The sequence below is a fragment of the Panthera tigris genome, chromosome A1 (assembly GCF_018350195.1).
Source record: "Panthera tigris isolate Pti1 chromosome A1, P.tigris_Pti1_mat1.1, whole genome shotgun sequence".
Classification (NCBI taxonomy): domain Eukaryota; kingdom Metazoa; phylum Chordata; class Mammalia; order Carnivora; family Felidae; genus Panthera; species Panthera tigris.
This window is the reverse complement of record NC_056660.1, coordinates 52,889,028-52,905,778: the sequence shown is the minus strand read 5'-3', so window position 1 is coordinate 52,905,778 and position 16,751 is coordinate 52,889,028. Positions and strand designations below refer to the sequence as shown.

The window sequence follows — 16,751 nt, the reverse complement described above, 5'->3', positions numbered from 1 at the left end:
TTGTTCCCCACTCTAACCTAATTCCATGCCAGGTGTTTTCATCTTAAATGACGTCTACCATATAACCATTTTGTGAGGCCAAGGTGGCAATAATATGTTGTCAGTCTTAAACTGATTTTCAAAAGGATGCACAGGTTCACATTTCCACATCTATAGAACTTTATTAACAAGTAAAACACATGTCAGCATGTTTTATATATGGGCAAGGATATTCTTACAATAATTGGCACATCATCATCTAACAGTTGAACTTTATCCTGAATGAGATTTTTTAAAAGAATACACTAACATTTCATATGTCGGAGGAATTATATAACTAATAAACAATTAACATAACATTTAACAGCAGTCTTAAAATATAAAAGCTCATTGTTTACTCTTTACTATAAGCTGGAGTCATTCCAATACAATTTCTATTTAAAAAGAAAAAAGGAAGAAAAAAAAAAAAGATACTGTGCATATTCTACAGGCCAGACAAATGCACTGGCTAGGAAAGGCTGTGACAACAATTAACTCCTGACCTAATACGCCAGCTCCTTCTCCCAAAGGGCAGTGGGCTTAGGCAGTCACTTCGCAGTGAAAGGTACAGCTATATAGACACTGTGTTCATATAACTTTTTCTCCTTTTTAGGACACTTTTCAGAGAAGAGGCACTATTTAAGCTGAGAAAACAAATAATCACGACTGTTTCTGAGCAAGCTCAGGACATGTCACTCCAGTTAAATACAGTATCACATTCACCACTGTTATGTTTGTGCTTTGGGGGACAGAAAGGACCAGTTGAAAAAGAAATGTTAAATTAAGAAACCCTGATTTTTTTTTTCTCCAATTGGACTTTTTGGATTTCACTTTTCCTGTGACGAAAGGTTTTGCTGGGAATTAGTGATTACTGTCCTAACAGGTTAAAATTTATGAACAACCTCAAAGGCAAGGGAGGTATCTCACGGTCTCAAAAGGCTAGACATTAGTATTTTTTTTCTCTGTTAAATGGAGATTTTTATTTTAACTGAGTATAAGATCTTTTAATTTCAAATTTCTAATTCGATCCTGAACACACTGTACGGAAAAATGTATTTTCACCTTAAATTCAGCTGATTTCATAAATACATAAAAATGGATTATCCTGGCCATAACTAGCTTATTCAAATATAATCAATATAATTTAATAAATATTCACATCAACTTCCAAGCCCCGATTCATATTCATTCAAAAATTATTTAGACATCCTAACAAAGATTCCGATTTGTGAACTTCAGGACGGAGTGCAAAGGTGGTTCAGAATCCCCCAAGCACAACAGCAGCTGCTCTACCCCAGCTCACAGCAAATGAAGGGAAGTGTGCAGGATTTCACAGATCCAGAAGAGAATGTTAAGTTTTTAAAACTAATATTCTGATGCCCCTGACTAATGAGATTTAAGGCTACCATTGAATTGTACCACTTAGAAAGCATCCGGCAACATGCACACTTGAACCTTATAGATTTGAAAGGGGAAAAAAAAAAAAAAAAAAAAAAAAATCCAAACAGAAAATGAAGTTTTTGATGTTGGACCAAAAGTGACACATCCATAATCAGAAACCAAGTATAAATACCACAAGGACTAAAATACTACATTTTAATAAAGTGATGTGATAGGTGATCTAGTAATCTAAAATTACCATGTATGAAAGCTTAATTTCATTTGAAAATTACCACAAAAAAACAAGTACAGGTGTACAGGAACTTAATATGAGATAAAGAAGAGATCTAGTATTAGATCATATTTCTTATAAGTACATTCTAACTTTAATTTGCAAATCAGGCAACTAAATTAAATATTTTGTTTTCTTTACCCCATGCTACTGTTTGACCTCAAGGGGGTAACACAGGTACCTCAATCAACAGTAAGAAATTCCATGCAGGGAGAATGAATGAGGAAAAACAACAGGCTCAATTAGCAAAACAAAACTGCATGTTTTATTTATCAAAGACAATGAAATAAATCAGAAAATACAGAGAAATACAAAAGAAGTTATAAAGTATAACTTATTTTTTCAGAAATGGAAAAATGTCCCTGAATACTTTTAGATGTATTTTTTAGTAGTCAGCGTCAAATAATAAACGAGCAACCAATTTTATATGTTCTATATATCCGTATTAAATGATTTTTAAGTTGAAAAGAGGATATAATTTCCATCATTTTTGATGTTGGCATTCAAAAGCAAAAACATAACTAAAAAGAAAACAGATGAGACATAAAATGATTTGCAAAATGGCAGTAGCTTATGAATGTAGATTCCAGTTGTAATAATGGTCACAGACACACATATTCTTGCAACACACACACACACACACACACACACACACACACCACACCCCCATATTCCACACGTTTCCATAACTTGAAGACAGATTATTCTGCATATCTCAATTCAAGATAGGATTTTTATAGGTTAATCCTATAATCAAAGCAAGAAGCTACTAGTACAAGTTCTGATTTGCTTCGTTTAACAAACTAAACCTCTAAAGAAAAAATTATTACAATCATAATTGAAAGATACTTTTATTGGCTTTTTAAAAGACAAATGCAAATGAGAGTATCTTATTCAAAAAATTAACTTTCAAAAACGTCTTAAATGAAATAAATAGAACATCTAATACAATCTCTTCCTCCAAGAATCTCTAAGATGGCAATGCTAAAAACCAAGCTTCTCAATTAAGAGTCCCTAAAACTGGCATGTCCCTTAAAAAGAAAAAAAAAACAGGAAGATTTTTTTTTTTATAAAGGACATGTGGAATACCCACATTTGCTTAAAATTTGTCCTAAAACAAACTATCTTTAACACCCAAATTTTCTCTATATATTAAGTTCACTTAATTTTAAATTAAAAGATATCCAGACAGTTTCTAAAACAAAGCAGAAAGTAATTTATGCATGGTTATTTACAGAAAGAATATGCTAAATAATAATGTAAATATCATGTTCACAAATCTGACAAAGCTTTTCTATAATCAGCACTGCAGGTTTCAAAAACCTATATATAACAAAGGATGTTCCATGTGTAGAGTTACTAGATGAATCTAGAAGCCAGAAACTATAAAGCATTTGACATGGTTAATAATTTCATTTTATTATACTAAATGTCAGGTCAAAAGTCAATGGCATTTACATGCTGGAAGACTGTTTTTTACTCAGCTCTTTCAATTATACCAAACACCGACTGACCAAATATGACTGGACTTTACTGATACAACTTTACGGTCTCTTTCAAGTATACGCAAATCTTTTAAATGGGCACATATGCAAATGTGCAAAACCAATGAAATATAAATATTTAAGAGAATGAACAGAATTGGCCTTTAAGCATAAACCACCCTGCCATTCAATCTTGAAGATCTATCTTTTCTTCACTAATTTTTCTTCTGCTTTTAGTAGTCTTCTATTCTATTAAAGTTGTAGGTTTACAGATGATCTGGAAATTTCACATTGATATAAGAAAAGAATGTCTGGTCGATGTAGTCTAGGGACAAAGAAAGAATTAGTCTTAAAGCATATTAAAATGCAAGTATCTAAATGATAGTACAAAAACCCATTTTATAGCAGTAGTACATCAAGTATATAATGCTCTTTTGGTAAAGATGACATAAAACAGCATATATCAGAATATATTCCAACATTTAAGCTTCTATAGAAAACCATCTAGAAAATATGTATAGTATAGACTCTTGAAAATGCAAACAAGATAATCACAATACACTCAATGTTATTTCTTGCAAAGACATTTTAGTGGCTAAAGAGAAAATTGACCTCTTCTAGGTAGAGGTAAAAGAACATTCTTTAAAAATGCTGGCTTATTTTTGAGAGAGAAAGGGAGAGCGCGTGTGCGCACAAGCGGGAGAGGGGCAGAAAGAGGAGGAGACACAGAATCTGAAGCAGGCTCCAGGCTCCAAGCTGTCAGCACAGAGCCCGATGCAGGACTTGAACCCACGAACTGTGAGATCATGACCTGAGCCTAAGTCAGACACTTAACCAACTGGGCCACCCAGGCGCCCCGAGGTAAAACAACATTTAAAAGTATACTTTAATATTATCCAGAAATACAACTACATTCACTCTACTCTTCAGCAGAAATAAATAAATTATATTAGATAATGTAAAACTCATGTTATAAAGTTTAAGCGCTCAAATAAAAAAACCATACAATTTATTTATAAAAAGGATATTTAGTTATAGTAACTTTGGAACATTTTGTACTTGTAGACAGATACAAAAGTTAAGTGTTTTAGCAGACATTTTGCTTATGGAGTTCAAATACTTTAAAAGTTCAAATCAATTATAGACATGAAGTATATGGTGCTTGTTTTAAAAATAGTATAGAGGGAAAAGATATTTGTAAGCCATATATTCAATAAGGAGTTAATATCCAAAATAAAGAACTCGTATAACTTAATAACTGAAAAACCAAACAATCCAATCAAAAAATGAACAGAGGGTCTGAATAGACATTTTTCCAAAGACATACAGATGGCCATCAAGCACACGAAAAAGATGCCCGACATCACTATACATCAGGGAAACGCATATGAAAATCACAATGAGATTATCACCGCATGCCTGTCAGCATGGCTATAATCAAAAAGATAAGAAACAAGTGTTAACAAGGACATGAAGAAAAGGGAAACCTTGTGAACCGTTGGTGGGAAAGTAAATTAAGGCAACCATGCTGGAAAACAGCATGGAACTTCTTCAAAAAATTAAAAGTAGAACTACCCTATGATCCAGCAATTCCACTTCTGGCTATCTGTGTGAAGAAAATGAAAAGAGTAATTCAAAAAGATATATGGACCCCTCTGCTAACTGTAGCATTATTTACAATAGCCTAGATATGGGAACTAAGTGCCCATCAATAGATGAATGGATAAAGAAGATGTGGGGTGTGTGTGTGTGTGTGTGTGTGTGTGTGTGTGTGTGTGTAAAATGTAATACTACTCAGCCACAAAAAAGATACTGCCATTTGTGACAACATGGATGGACCGTGAGGGTATTATGCTAAGTGAAATAAGTCAAAGAAAGACAAATGCTGCATGATTTCACTTATAAATGCAACCAAAAAACAAACAAACAAACAAACAAACAAACACAATAAAACAACATCCAGACTCATAGATACTGAGAACAGAGTGATAACTATCAAAGGGGAAGGAGTTTTGGAGTGAGGGGGGCAAAATGAGTGAAGTGGATCAAGAGGTACAAACTTCCAGTTACAAAACAAGTAAGTCATGGGGAAGTAATTTACAGCATGGGGAATACAGTCAATAATACTGTATTAACTTTGTATGGTGGCAGATGATAACTAGACTTACTGTGATGACCAGTTCACAAAATATACAAATGTCAAATCACTGTATTATACACATATATACAAATATAATATAATATATTATATTACAAATTATATTATAATACAAATATAATATTGTATGTTACCTGTATTTCAATAAAAAAGAATCTATTATAGAAAATAGAGATACAAGGTCCCTTCAGGTGAAGATACTACTGGTTACACACAGCCTCCAGAAACTCACTGGATAAGTAGTAAGAAATCCCTGCTCGTTTCTTTATTCCTGTTTATTCAAGTTGAAGCCTTCATTATTAGTATAAACTGACACACTTCAAGTAAACAATATCAGAACTCCTATTTTCTTCACACAGCTTTTAACTCTCCGATCTTGTTTGTTAAGATCAGTGCACAGAAAATTACTTTTCAATCACAAATTTGTTTCTTGTTTTCTTCAACACATGTGTGACTTTCACATTGTTTTATACAAAGTGCCCATCCCTTCTGTGTAAGTGCCTTGTCCTATTTTTTCAACCTTTTAAATTTTGTGCTAATGGTTACATCCTGTGGTTAATCTTTAAAAAAGAAGTGTAAAAAGTCTGACTTAAAGTTTGCTTATTCATTGTATTTTTAAAAAATTAAAATTTCCAAAGAAATTCAATTTTTAAAATCTACTTTAAAAAGTTCACAACTTATTAAATTTTCATTAGTTGATTAACAGTATATCAATATATTAAATATGCTAAATTTAAACAAACAATATGAGTGCACATTATATGCATCTGGTGAATATGAATACATGAAGGGAACAGTTAATATGTTAAGATTTCTTACCTCTATAATAAGAAGAAATACCTTGTTCTATGAGCAGCTGCCATACTTTCAGACATGTTTCTGACTTTTAGATAATTAACAAATCCTCTGAAGAAAAGAAGCAGGCCTGAGAGGTTAAAATCACAGATACATTATGTTCTTATACAGAGGGGGTACCACAAATTTAAAATAGACAATTATAAACAAGATCCTCTCGGCTTAAAGAATTTAATCTGTAAAATTCCATTCATTCCATAACCTATTTTACATTATAATGATAATGTCATCTTGGGAAAATTTAATAAAAGTTTACTGCCTCCCAAAAATTCTTTCAATTTGTTAAGTCCAGATGTATCTAAATTAAAGTAAAGCAAATCCAGCCATGAAAATCCAGAATTATAAAAAATATATACATTCATTCCATTTCTTTAAATAGAAAAGTTACCTAATGCATTTAATGTGATTCAACTCAGAGAAATCCCATTTTTATATGAAACTTTTCTTTTTTTTGTTTTTAAAGAAATTTCTGAGTTTTTAAGTTTATTTATTTATTTTGAGAGAGAGCAAGCAAGAGAGAGGGAGAGAGAGAGAGAATCCCAAAAAGGCTGTCATGGTCAGTACGGAGCCTGATACGGGGCTTGAATTCAAGATACATGAGATCATGACCTAGCTGAAGTCAGATTGACTGACTGAGCCACTCAGGCACCCCCATATAAAACTTTTCAATTAATACAACTACTAAGCAAACTTAAGACATATTTGCTAATATAAAGTATTCAAGAAGGAATATATGCATGTAATTTGCTAACAACCGTGGGATAAAACCAAGAAGCCTGTCTAGCAATATCAAGTGCCTGTCATCTGTTAAATCTGTATTTGAAGACATGTGTGTTACATAAATAATTTTAATTATTACTTCTTATTTTCAAGTAATAATAAAAGACTAATTTATAATACAAATTTACATAAGAAGAATCAGGAAAGACTTATGAAGCAACCACTCTAGTGATTTCTTAAATGATTTGGGATAGGTCTTACTATATCTATTTAGTATTCTCTGTAATAGGAATTTTAAATAACAGCCATTTGCTAACAGGTCTCCTTAGTAATTGAAGGAGAGCAAGCATTGCCTGTGAAACGCTTCAAAGTTTCAGATGAAAAATATTAGTTAACCACAAAAAGCATTAGCATTATTAGTAAATTCTCTGATATTACGCATAGAATTCTAAGGGAAACATTTACTAACTTCAGTAAATATTTAACTAGTAATGGGAGGGGATGCAAAACAAAAACAGAAGATATATATACATATAGCAAATATATACAAATGCAAAGTCCCAAACTAAATTCGTACCCCAAATGCAAGACAGTAACCAAAGTACTAAAAAAGAGCATGGTTGTAATAAACGAAAAAGATAGAAGATACACAAATAATGACTTAAACAAGTGGTATAAATTTCAGCTAAATCTGATCACATCTGCTTCCCATATCCTAACTCCTTCCATTTGTGACTCCCACTCTGAATTCCACCCTCGTGCTCTTGCAGATGCTGTTCAAAGATAATGCTATTGTGATCCAAATGTAAAAGCATTATTGAATAATGTAAACCAAAATTATTTGTGAAATCCCTCCTTTTGTCTATGAAAACTGCTGTTTCTAAGACATATTTTATTCTGCTCAACCATTTTCTAAAATAAGCCAATTCATACCTAGAAACCAATCAATCATTCAGCAGCTATCGTTTCTCAGTGTTCTACAATGTACTCAACATTCTTCTGAGTATATGTGAGAGCAACATTTTCATCATGGATTAAATTTCCATATTTCCCTAAATGCTAGATAGATTATGGTTCTGATGTGGAAATGAGGTCATCCTCTGCATTCCACTCAGGCCTATAGTAAGGTCCAATCGTTAATAATATATTCAGAAGCAACTATACTCACCTAATATGCTTAAACATCTAATAGACTGTATATTTTTTTCACTGTTAAATAAGTAGCTCAATAACGATCACAGAATTCAGGCAGTCAGAACACAATTAACAATGCAAAAAAACTGCCTAAACCCTCATAAGAGTCTGGCTCCCTAACAAAATCACAACAGCAGAATAATTTCACTATAATTATTAAAGAAAGAATACAGGATCTTTAGTGACCTTATCTGATCGCAAGAATTTGTTTCCATAAAGATCCTAAAGATCCAATAGCAGGACTAAACAAAAACTCAATGAGAACACTGCCACCTACTGAAATGCTATTATTTTCTGGTACAATAATGTTCCTAGAGAAATGTGGGCTTTTAAACTTCAGTATATTCTTCACGCCAGTAAATAAATTTGAAATGTGGATTAAAGGCATCATGTGATTTTAAGATTAACTTATCATATATCTAAAGTGAAAATCACCAGGCAACAAAAATTGGAAATCCATAAAATTCATCAATATTAATAAAAAGACATGCCTTGTAAGAAGAAAACTCAACAGAAGTACTGGGGTTGTTAGGCATGAAGTCTTCTGCCTGGCTGATTAATGATTAATGCAGGGTATGTATCAAAAGTATAAAGAACGTTTCAATGTTCCAAAAATAAGTAAAATGCATAGAACAACTATCCTACTCTCAACATCTCCTAGGATCGTTAAAAGAAATTATGCATGTATATTTTCCAAGATAAATGCCGAAGACATTTTTTAAAATCACTTTAGGGTGTTCAAGTTTTATATATTTAATTATCATCCAACCACTGATTTTTTAAATCGAAAGGCTCTGGTTTTTAAATCCAAAATCTAGAGTACTATGTATAATTACCCAAATAGCTTAGATGATTTAAGTGCTAGGACAGGAGAACTTTACAACAGAAAAATTATCACCACCTAAGTTCCAACACAATGGGTTTACATCTTACAATTTGGGGAAATATCAAAGTTAAACTAAATGTAAATTAAACTGAAATTTAATTAAGAATAAACTTACCAAGTACAAGAAATATCCACCAAAGCCAATACTGTCCATTGAAATATCCAGTAAAATAATCAGAAAACTATGGAGTGAACATAAATATATTAACCATATTTATGTACCTGAATTTGAAAATGAAAGATCAGCCTCAATTTCAGAATCATGTACCTCAAATAATCTCTAGCACTTAACACAAAGAGAAAACAAAATGCCTAATACATTATGTAATACATACATAATTACTTAATACATTATGTAATATATACATAGTTACTTGAGAAAAAACTCTTTAAAATCTTTTATACAATAGCTAACAAACTTATACAAAGTATTTTAGAAACAAAAATCAGTTTCAAGATGCTTGTAAGAAAGAAAGGTAAATTCTCTGTATCTGAATCCAACTTTCTCATTAAAGAGTTCACATGTCGGTTCTTTCTTCATAATCTCTAAAAGCCACAACTACCATCCCAAACACACTACAGCAACCCGCTGCTTTAGATATTAACACCAAAAGCCACATTAGTTTAATCTTATCAGATGGGGATGTTCGGCTGACCTCTAAAAAGAAGAGCTTTTGACCTTCTGTACACCCCCTACTGTTAATCACTGCCAAGAATACTAGGCACATAAAGACCCCCAACTCATTAGACTCTTTTTATTTTCAAACTAGATGCTCCAGTATTCAGCTCTCAACAGTGAGCTGAGAACAGCTAAATGAACCTTGAAGTGGCATTTCAACAGTTCCTATTAGTGACCACGGTAGACAGTTTTATATGTTCTGTAAAATGAGAATATGAACAGGCAGATGGGAAGGGAGAGTTTGATGACAATGAACACGGCTATCTTTTCCTTGATTAGACTCTGGACGTCATGATTTTAATTACTGAAAAAATTTTTGTAAAAAGTCAAACTAATTGTCTTCAGAGTTACTTCAGATAATTCTTCTCTATGACCCTTTAGCATTAAACAGTGTTGCAAATAGTTGTTTGCTGAAAGTAATATAACCTAGTCTAAAACTATTAAAAATTACGTCGTTTTATCTACTCTGTTTCCATTGGTCTCCAAACTGAATCTGACTTAACTAAAAATGATTTTATCAAATGGAGACTTGCCCTCAAGTCTGAAATTAAAAGTATCTATCTCCAACTTTTTTTGATAATTATTTCCAACTATCCGTTGGTATTTTCCACAGAAGCATTTTTAAAAATCCTATAGGTTTGGTAATAACCAAAATGCTTATAAACTGTAATAAAAATATCACTACTGAGGATGCATATGTACTAAAGATTATCTAAATCTATTTTTAAAACCTTAAATATTTCCATAGGAAGTATTTATAATTAATAAATCAACTATAATCTAAATTCTCAGCTTAGAGTTTCAAAAATTTCAGAGATTAAAATTTTTAAAGTGCCATTATAGACGCAAATTCCAGACTCCTACATCATTAAAATAAGTACAAGGGAGAGCTAAAAAATTAGGAAAACATAGCTTGTAAAAGTAGGACTGCACTATATTTTTTAATCAAGTGATTACTAATTATAAATAAAAGATTTTCATATGGGTTTTAGAGTCTATAAGAACGAAAAGAAATAAAGAAGCAAAGCAATACATTTAACTAATATTTAAATATATTGTAGAATATATTTAATAAATAATACTAACAGGCAAGAGACAACCAGAAAAGAACATCATCATTCTTCACCAAAAATATTTACCAAAGTTAGTTTTTATTTACTTCTGGGTAAAAAATATAATTACCTTCACCTTGAAATCGAAGAGAGACTTTGTAAAGTCCACTACGTAAAAAGGATAAACTAATAAGCTTTTGAACTCATTACTGAGTGAGCAAAAATGTTTAAAATACCAACAGTCGCAGGGCTGAGCCAAGTTGGGTTTTTTAATGAATAAATCCATCATGTTGACTGGCCAATCACAGGATGCAAAAATCAAATTTTGAAAAATAAATTAACTGACAATAGGAGTTTATCTAATTTTATTTTATTAATGTAACACCAGCATTTTATTGTTTACATCCTGTCTACTTTCAAAAAGAGTTGTTAGTTTTTAACAAAACACATATGCATTTTCAAACAAATAATAAAAAGATCAAAAGCCGTAGACAGAAATAATACCAGAATTGGCTAAAGATATTTACATTAAATCTGAGGTTCATGGCAACTCAGAAACAAAAAGAAAAGCTGCAGTATGATTTATAAATTACTTATTGTCTAATAAAATAAAACAGGTTTTTAGGAGAAACCCTTTCTCTCAGCACTGAGCTCCACAGGGAATTTATTGTTTGGAGCATTATAATAAAAGTCAAAATGCAGTGTCATAGAGGCAGTACAGAACCAAGAGAACATGCACTGAACTGGGACCAAGCTAGTTTCTAATTCACATACAAACTATGGGATGTGGAGCAAGTTACTAGACTTTTTTTTATTCTTAGCTTCATCATCAATATAATGGCTGCATTGTCATGAGCATCACTGATACAGGTAGGGGGTCAAGAATTTGATGTTGGTAACGAATTCTGCTTGGAACATAGTAAGTACTCAATGAATGGCTGCCATTATTACTTTATACAAAAGATCTTTAAAAATCCTTTTCTTGTATCAATTCTCAGTATACACTAAAGGCATGACATTAACCTTAACTCAGTAGGAGTACTTTATTTTTTTTAAAGGCACATTTTATGGTTTTTGGGTTTTGTTTTTTTTTTAGTTTATTTTTTTTAGTAATCTCCACACCTATGTGAAGCTCGAACCCACGACCCTGAGATCAAGAGTCACATGCTCTTCTGACTGAGCCAGTCAGGTACCCTTCAGTAGCGCTATTATAAAGGGAAACTAAATAGTCCTGGTGATCAAACTTGATGCTAGTATATACCTTATAAAGCTCTGAGCACCTGCAGTCTTTGAATTTAAGTTCCCCACCTTATCACATTAACTGGAGTTAATTACTAATCAACCCCCTCCCAACTAGGGCTACTATGGGAGAATTAGGAGCTAATACCCCTAGGGCATAGGCTGCATATAATGGACTAGACTACCTTCTTTTTTATAAATTTAGAATACACACATTTATTAAGCTTAGGAGAACTGAAAAAACAGTCCTCAACTCATTTTGTGTTCTGTGACTAAGATGAGAAATCCTATTTGAATAACAGTAATTAGTTCTATTACTAATATAACCATAACCAATGGACATATCTAACTTCAACTCTTTTGAGGTTCTCTAGTAGTAACTTCTACATCATCTACTCCTATATCATCTCTTTATATTTGTATGGTCCATAACACCTTAACAGATTTCTGCTCATCGTGGGAATCCACTCCACAACTTCTGAAATGAAATTATAAAAAGAATCTGCCAGGGGGCTATTCTTATAATGGCTCTAGTTTTAATCATCTTAGAAGCCATGCAATAAGGTCTCACCCAAGAATCAACTGATTAATAGCCAAAACCTTAATCTGGTCTGAACACAGACAAGGTCTGATAAGATTACTGAAACTCTGGGAGGCAGTAAGTTTAAAAATAAAGCAAAAACACATTAAATCCAGTTTTAATTTTTTATTTTAAATCAATTTGATAATATAGGTGCATAACAAGTGTCTGAAGCACGTAAGGGAAGCTGACATTTTACTATGTGACTGTACCGAATATTTTAGGAGCATTTGAGCATTCATTCAATTAGAAATCAATGTTTAAGTAAATACGACTTGTTGAAATTATGCATTTTATCAACTGTAGAATAGCATTTAAATGTATAGGTTACTTGTAAGAAAACTTATTAAAACAATAAATAAAGGCACTCCTAATCATTCTCCTAGGCCTTACCCTAAAGAAACCAGGGAAAAGGCTTCATAAAAAGGAGCCAAAGGGGGCCTTCAAAAGGCAAAGAGCTGGGGGAAAGCTATGCTAACAACACTACTGCTGGTGGAATGGACACAGAAATTTATTATGGGACAAGCTTTGAGATGGGAGAAAGAAGAGGACTTGGCATTATCTCCCAACACACCATCTCGTAAGTGATAAGAAGTAGACAGAGGGTGAATCCCAGGAACAACAGAGAAATGAGAAGAAAGGCTGAGAAGGAACATAAAGGAAAAAAGGTGAGTTCTGATAGCCACCTCAGGGGCCTTAGTTTACTTTTGAGTTCTTAATGCTACCCCCCCCCCCGCCAAAAGAGTGGGAAAATAACTAAATCTGTGACAATTTACTAACTGATAGAAATTTTTATGTTTTGACTGATCACAATAGTCATAGACACAGTTTACTGAGCACATTTGTGGAGCAACTGGGTGAATACTTTAATTCTATCACCTCTAAGACTCACAAAAATCTTGAAAGGCAGCTATTACCAACCCATTATGAAGAAACTAATGCTCAGGAAAAATTAAAAATTTAAGGTTAGAACACTGATATAAATAAGACTCAAACTCAATTTTTTCTGTTTTCAAAGCTCTTTCCACGTAGTAAACAAGCTCTCATTTAAAATGTTCATCCCACAGAGATCACTACAATAATAACAGGTAAGAATAAGTCTCAAAATAATTGAACTCCTAGACATAAAATGAACATTCATGAACCACAGACAGATTTTCATACATTTTAATTTTAGAGATAAGAGTAATAGACGCTATCAAAACACTCACCCTAACGATAAGGATCCATTTGATCAATGAAAGTCCAAATCCACATATGGCACCATATCTTCCAGCTATGGTATTGGTGATACAGAAGGATAAACAAAACCCAAGCCAGTTGAAAATAAATGCCACTAAAAGCAAGAGAAGTAAAAAGTTCTTTTAAAGATCACACTTCGGAAACAAAGTAACAAAGACATAATATTAACACTACTTTACTGCACAATGGAAATAACACTCCCCTTTCTTTTGACTCTGTACCAATTAAGTCTTCTTTATAGACTGTAGTTTACCTTTTGCAAATGTATTAGTTATTAACTACACATTAACAAACAGGTACGCTTGGTTTCTTGTCAGTATGGCCAAGAGGAATCAATTCCTTAAAATGTGTCACCACTAGGTTAAACTGCATTTTTAAACCAGCTAATAATAATAATAATAATAGTAATAATAATAAACCAGCTAATAATAAACCAAGTCACAGGGTAGCTCCCTTGTGATCCCACCCAATAAACCCAGCCTAAGCAATCAGCCAACCAAACTGGATTTTTTAAAAAGCAATATTAAAGATGAGTCACATAAATTATAAAGTATTTCCAGAGAAGATACTGTTCATTGCCTCTTCCTCCTACTTAACAAAACCTGTTTTTCCCCCTCCTGAAGAATCCACCTACCTATAAAGTCTTTATTTTAGGGAAGTCTGGACTCCATACTTAACTCCAAAAGGTGAATCCTGAGTAGTCTGGGGGGGAAAAAAATCACAGGAGGCCAAAACTCCCTGCCAATTTTTTTTTTGAAATAGGATTTCTGAAAACCATTCTTCAGTTCTTAAAAACACATCAAGGAGATGGAGAATGGAATATAGGTTAAATAACAGTGGCTCTAAATTAATCACTGTTGAATCTGAGTGATAAATACATAGAAGTTTATTACACTCTTGCCTAGTTTATGAATTTCTACTAAATGTGTGTATGTGTGTGTGTGTGTGTGTGTGTGTGTATACATACATTTTTTTTTTTTAAATACTGCTTTCCCCCAGATGTCTAGTTTGGATGTGATATCTGGAACCACTGCAGGGATCTTGCTATCAGCCTGAGGATTAAACTGTAACTCCAAACAGGCTAGAGAAGGAAGGAAATCCAGGAGGAGCAGAGCTATAGCACTGATACTTGCTACGGCTGGGATCTGCTTGTTCATGGATTTTCTGTTTTGTGAGATAATCTCCTAATTATTTAAAATAGTTGAATGAGGGTTTTCTATTACTTGTAGCAGAAACCATTCTGACACAGGTCCTTGAGATATAATCAGAGTGCCCTGTGTCCAAGAGAGTAACATTATCAAATAATAACAGTAACAATAGTAAAACCGAAGATCAATTTGAACAGAACTTTGTCCTGTTCACTGCCCATCCTCATACCCCAAATATCTCCACCCAACTCTCAGGGTAAACAAAGTAAATTACCTAGAGAAATGCTGACTTTTTCAGAATTCTGAAGACAGAGAGGAAACATTTTAGGATAAATTTAAATGAAATAGCTGTTTCTTCAAAGCAATTTCCCTACTCCTGTAATTTCTTCCTTCCCAATGTCTTCTATAATTTCTTTCTCCAAATGCTTTCCTGATCATCTATGGTAAGCTATGTTATATGGTGCAACAGTCAGGAGAATGAATTTTGAAATAAGAGACCTGTGTTTGAGTCAAAGTGTACTCACTAGATAAATGACCTTGGACTCACTGCTGACTCTGGTGAGCCACAGTTCTCTGATCTGTAGTACTACTTCACAAGGCTGATAAGGGGATTAAGTGAGATAATCAATTTAAAGAGTTTAACATGGTATAGAATCTGGCACATGGTGATCCCTAAAGAAATGGTAGCCATTATTACTACCCATACAAGATGATCTCTTTACAGAATAGGTTGTATCTTTAAAAAAAAAAAAAAAAAAAAAAAAAAAATTCAGGTGACACTACTGGAAATAAAACTTGTTTACACTCCACATGTTCTTTTTTGTAAACCCAGATACTGATCAGTACTTCGATGTCCTCTGCATCTGTTATCCAGTGCCCCCCAGCCACACTGCTTCTTCCACTTGCTCCAGGAACCTACCCTGCTCTACAAAGCAGGATATTTACACTTCAATTAATTAAAATGACAGGAAATTTAAAATTTAGTCCCTCAGTCACACTAGCCACATGTCAAGTGCTCAATGGTCACATCTGGCTTGTAGCTACCATATTGGACAGCAGAGATACAGAATATTTCCAGCATCATAGAATATACTATTAGACATAGCTGTTCTACATCCAATGGGTTAATATTTGTGTTATCTGTGGAGAAACCATGCAACAGCTTTATGTAATATCTTCCTGTCTATTTAAAATAAAGAATTTACATTAATAAATAGCAGTAAAGATTCCCAACCTATGTGCCATACGTGTGCTGTGACTGGCTGAGACAGTTACTCTCCTCCTCCTCAGCAGGTGGGTGAGGTCTGGGGCAGAGGACAGACTGCCAGCAGCCATGAGCAACTTATTACTTTATCCCAGTGATGCCTCAGTCTATCATTTTACAAGCATGTCACATGGTTAAAACACAGGAAGCACTGATGGGGAAAATACAAAACAGCGAAATATTCCAAAAGTGCATTTTCACCTCTGAGCATGTTTAGTTCAGGGGAAAATTCAACACTGTTTTCTTCAAAATCAGATCTACTGGTATCTAGTACACATACCACTGTACCCACACCAGAAATAAGATCCAAAAAACAAAAAAGTACCTATTGAGTCATCATGTTTTCTTTTTCTGCACTCTGCCAGCAGCAGGGATTCCTACAAGCTATGCTCGTGCAATATAACGTATTATGGACTGAACTGTGTCTCCTTAAAACCCTAACTCCCCAGTGTGACTGAATTTAGAGATAGGGCCTTTATGGAGATAATTAAGGATATAAAGGTAGAGCCCTAATCCACTAGGATTGGTGACCTTATAGGAAGAGGAAGAGCACTAAGGGA

At 33.3% G+C, this 16,751-nt stretch overlaps 1 protein-coding gene across 4 annotated transcripts in view; it reads right to left on the bottom strand.

Annotated features, from left to right (window-relative positions):
• Positions 1–2,400: 2,400 nt before the first annotated feature.
• Positions 2,401–16,751, bottom strand: part of NDFIP2 (Nedd4 family interacting protein 2) — a 65,212-nt gene continuing 50,861 nt past the window's right edge. For 3 of the 4 annotated variants that reach the window (XM_042978980.1, XM_042978987.1, XM_042978991.1), the window contains 4 exons: positions 13,749–13,873; positions 9,103–9,169; positions 6,152–6,257; positions 2,401–3,499 (listed from right to left, as the gene is read on the bottom strand). In XM_042978980.1, the coding sequence (XP_042834914.1) occupies positions 6,154–6,257; positions 9,103–9,169; positions 13,749–13,873 (296 nt within the window). In that variant the 3' untranslated portion in view covers positions 2,401–3,499; positions 6,152–6,153. The remainder of the gene's footprint in view (positions 3,500–6,151; positions 6,258–9,102; positions 9,170–13,748; positions 13,874–16,751) is intronic. The other variant, XR_006214790.1, reaches the window with a different exon arrangement.